This window comes from Vombatus ursinus, unplaced genomic scaffold, assembly GCF_900497805.2.
Source record: "Vombatus ursinus unplaced genomic scaffold, bare-nosed wombat genome assembly UNPS02015392.1, whole genome shotgun sequence".
NCBI classification, from domain to species: Eukaryota; Metazoa; Chordata; class Mammalia; order Diprotodontia; family Vombatidae; genus Vombatus; species Vombatus ursinus.
In genome coordinates, this window is record NW_020955170.1 from 13,955 (window position 1) to 18,204 (window position 4,250).

The 4,250-nt window shown below is 34.5% G+C and overlaps 1 protein-coding gene across 1 annotated transcript in view; it reads right to left on the minus strand.

Annotated features, from left to right (window-relative positions):
• Positions 1 to 4,250, minus strand: part of LOC114032013 (dyslexia-associated protein KIAA0319-like) — a gene marked incomplete at its 3' end in the record, with an annotated part of 81,235 nt that overhangs the window by 11,572 nt on the left and 65,413 nt on the right. The window contains exon 9 of the mRNA XM_027847217.1: positions 3,026 to 3,158. Within this exon, the coding sequence (XP_027703018.1) occupies positions 3,026 to 3,158 (133 nt within the window). The remainder of the gene's footprint in view (positions 1 to 3,025; positions 3,159 to 4,250) is intronic.

The window sequence follows — 4,250 nt, forward strand, 5'->3', positions numbered from 1 at the left end:
ATGTTCATTAACTACCCAAGAAATTAAACCTGAAAAACTTTGAATTATCCCCTCATATCTTTTAAATTGGACAAAATAATTCTGTGAATAATTATGCAAAAAATACAATGAGAATGTTGATAGACTNTGTTCATTAACTACCCAAGAAATTAAACCTGAAAAACTTCGAATTATCCCCTCATATCTTTTATATTGGACAAAATAATTCTGTGAATAATTATGCAAAAAATACAATGAGAATGTTGATAGACTTACGCAGAAGCAAGCATAGTCATGTATCAAAGATGGAACTGCAAATTGGTAGAATCTTTTAGGAAAATAATCTAGTTATATGCTATAAATCTTACAAAAATATTCATTACCTTTGACTTAATAATCATATTGGAAATATAACCTTTGCATATTAAAAATAACAAAAACTAGTTATTAAGTTTTTAAATAGTAGCATCACTTGTAATTGAGGAAAAACTGAAAGAATTAGAGTCAAATTTGGGGGAATGGCTGAATAATTGTTGGCATATTAATGCCACAGAATATTATGATACAACTAGTATTCTATAACACAATTAAATATGAAGACTGTAAAGTAAACTGGAAAAATTTATATGACTGTGACAGTAATACATATTTATATGCATTTATACATATATACCTATATATACACATATATTATTATTGTACACATAATGTTAATGCATATCAATATTTTACTATATTATTGACATGTATATATTATATGTGATAATAATACATATAAATATATAATTACTATCATAGTCATATAAATTCTTCTAGTTCACTTTATAGTCTACATATATAATTGTATTATAGTATTCTATGATATTGATATACTAACAATTATGTATAATAATTATATACAACTATATAATTCTATGTGTGTATATATATATGTATACAGACACACATATAATATATATTTATATGCCTATATTATATATCAGATAATATATACATATAGAATATCTTTATTTGGGAAGGCCTAAGTTCCCTTGCCTTTGCTTTTTCTTCTCTTTTCTAGAAATTACTGTAATCTTCCTTGCTTTGTGCTCATACAACACAAAGGAATTTCCTCCTCCCCTAATTCCTTTTCCTCCAACCCCCACCTCTCATCCCCAAATCCTAGTATCTTCCTGCCTGTGACATCAGAGATAAGAAACCAATCACAAGTACCTTCATGAGACCTTGACCCCGCCTATAAAAGTCATAACTCTTGATGGCATCAACCAACTTTCCTGCTTCAAAGGACTCTGGTAGACACTATTTTTGCTTTTATATTTATGTCCCCAGGACTTAGCACAGGGCTTAGCACATATTAAACACTTAAAAAGATGCACTTTCTTTGATACATCCATTCCAACTCTGTCCCTTACTACTTGTATGACCCTGAGCAAGGCACTTCATCTCTCTGAGTCTCAGTTTTTCCATCTGTAAAATAAGGGGGTAAAATGAAATGGTCTTTAAGGTCCCTTCCATCACTAAATCTATGACCCCATATGCAAATATAAATGGATAAAGAAAACTGAAAATCCCTATCCTCAAGGAGGTTACATTCTAATGGGACCAAAACAAGAGGAAGAAAGGAGTTAACAAGGTTCCACCTATGTTAACTATCTCCACTTTATCCATTACATACATTATTTTTACATAGTTGTTTGCATGTTCCTCTCTTAGATTGTGAGCCCCTTGAGAACAGAGGCTGTTTTTGCCTTTCTTATTATTCTCAGTGCTTAGTACAGTGCCTGGCACATAGCAGGTAATGGCTGACTTGACTCAAGGTAGCTACATCAAGTTCTTGGCACTCATTGATGAATGAGATACCTGAGTGCTTAATGATTCCTGAAGCAGGAAGCCATCAAGAATCATAACGTTTATGGGGAGGTGTCAAGGAATCATCAAGTCCAATCCATATCTGGTAAGTAGTGAATTTTCCCTCACCAGAGATCTCTAAGCAGGGTGTAGATAACTACTTATCAGAGATGTTATAGTCTTGAATCTTGTTCAGGATTGAACTAGATGACTTCTGAGGTCCCTTTCCCCTCTGACATTCTTTGATTCTGAGAAAACATCCACAATATCTCTATTATCTAGCCCTTATTGAAAACCGCCATTGAGGCTGAACCCCCAAATATCCCTAACCTTCTGAGAAGTTTTAAGTTAACTGCTGCTGCTAGTTTATGTTTGTTAATTCATGCTTTTGAATTTCTTATGTTTGTGAGGAAGTTCAATTTATTTTATAGACCCATAGCATTTGACTAGGTCTCCTCAGTCAGTCTGAACACACTTTCCATGAACCATCTAAGGCTTTTAAGGACTGTTCTACTTAGCCTAAAGCCTATGCTTGATTTGATTCAGTTGAGTTGTATTCTTACCTCATTAACATACTGGAGTTTTACTTTATTTTATCATTTTATTACCTACTTCAAGTAGGGTGGGGCAATTTGATTGATTCATTAAATCATACCCTACCTCTCCTATCTCACAATAAAATAAAGTTTCTTACGCTAGAACTTTACAATCCAACCAAAACCAACTCTAAGTCAATGAAAACTGTCTCAAGAACCTCTCTGCAAGAGTGCATAGGTCAAGAAAAAAACAGATAAATTTTTATGCTACCCCATAAACTCTGCTTTATTCTGGCTCTAAAGAACTGACTTTGTTTCATTGAATCTGACAGAATAAAACCAGGACAACACTGTATTCTAAATCTTTTTCCTTCTAAAGAATGGACATTTGGTGAATATGAATTGATGATGATTGTGATGGTGGTAATAGTGGAGTTGGTAGTGGTGGTGGGGATGTCTAAAAAAGTTTCAAGCACAGCTTCCTCCCCAAAACCATGTCTTCCATAAACCTTAAAGAAAACCAAAAGAAGTAAAATATTTTGTCATAGTTGACTTTGGGGAGGAGATTCAGGCTACTTAAGACAATTTGACCAAAGGCCAACTGATAATCAAAATAAGAGTACTATGAAGAAAAAGCTAAGAAAGAAAAGGAGCCCACATACCTGAAAGTATAATTCCCAGGAACAAGATTAGATAAATGCAAGACTGGGGAGTCAGCTGATGCCTTCTGTTCTCTTAGGGGCCCTTTAATTTCTTCCCAGTGGTAGCTCACGATTTTAGCATCATCTGTACTTTCTATATAAAAGATTTTTTTAAAAATCAGAACTAACATGAAAAGAAAGAATTGAAGAGGCAGATAGTATTAGACAGAATGCCCTAGTTAAAATCCAGGCTCTGCCATTCAACATTGGTGTGACCTTAGCAAAAACCATTTAATTTTTCAAAGGCTCAGTTTCTTCATCTGTAAAATGACACAGTTGGCCTAGATAATCTCTAAGGTCCTTTTCAAAGCTATATCTTAGGATTTCATAATTAAGACAAGATCAGTTTTTTACAATTCATCTTTCCAGATGTTTTTGGTATATACATATTGGAGTAGCTACATGGTAGAGTAGGTAGAATGTTGCACTTAAAAGTCAGGAAATCTTGAGTTCAAATCCTCATTAAGATACTTATTAGATATGTGACCCTGGGGAAGCCATTCAATTTCCTACCACCACTCTTTCCTCATCTGTAAAATGGGGATAATAAGAATATCTATCTCACAGGGTTATTGTGAGGGTCAAATGACAGAACATGTATAAATTATTTTGCAAACCTTAAAGTGCTTATAAATGCTAGTTATTATTACATAGATATACATTTCTTTATTTGAGGATATAAAATTATCTGAACATGTAATAATTATATAATACATCAACTCAAGAATCTAATATTTCATCGGTGCAGGGATTCTCCCCATTGCTGTGGATGGAAACCCTCAATACTTTAGCAGGTGGTCTTCATTAGTTGCTGCGGCAGAAAAAAATAGTTCATTGCCCGGTGGCCAATATTCTAGTAATGAGCCTCAGGCTCATCCTTCCAAGTCTGACCATTGGAAGGCAGCAATGTTGCCAGGTCCATATTTTCATAGCTTGGGAGGACCTACTAGTATTTCTCTTCTGCTTCAAGAAGCCTTCAAGGACTGAAACGTCAACTCCATGCCATATGACAGGGAACGCAGTAAAGTGTAAAAGTTGTTGGATTTAGAGTTAGAGTACCTGGGTTCAAATCCTGATTCTGCTACTTACAGCTAGTGTGACCTTGGCAAATTGATCGGGCCTCAATTTCCTCATCTGTACAATAAGAGCATTGGGCTAGGTGGCCTCTGAGGTCCCTTTCAGCTCA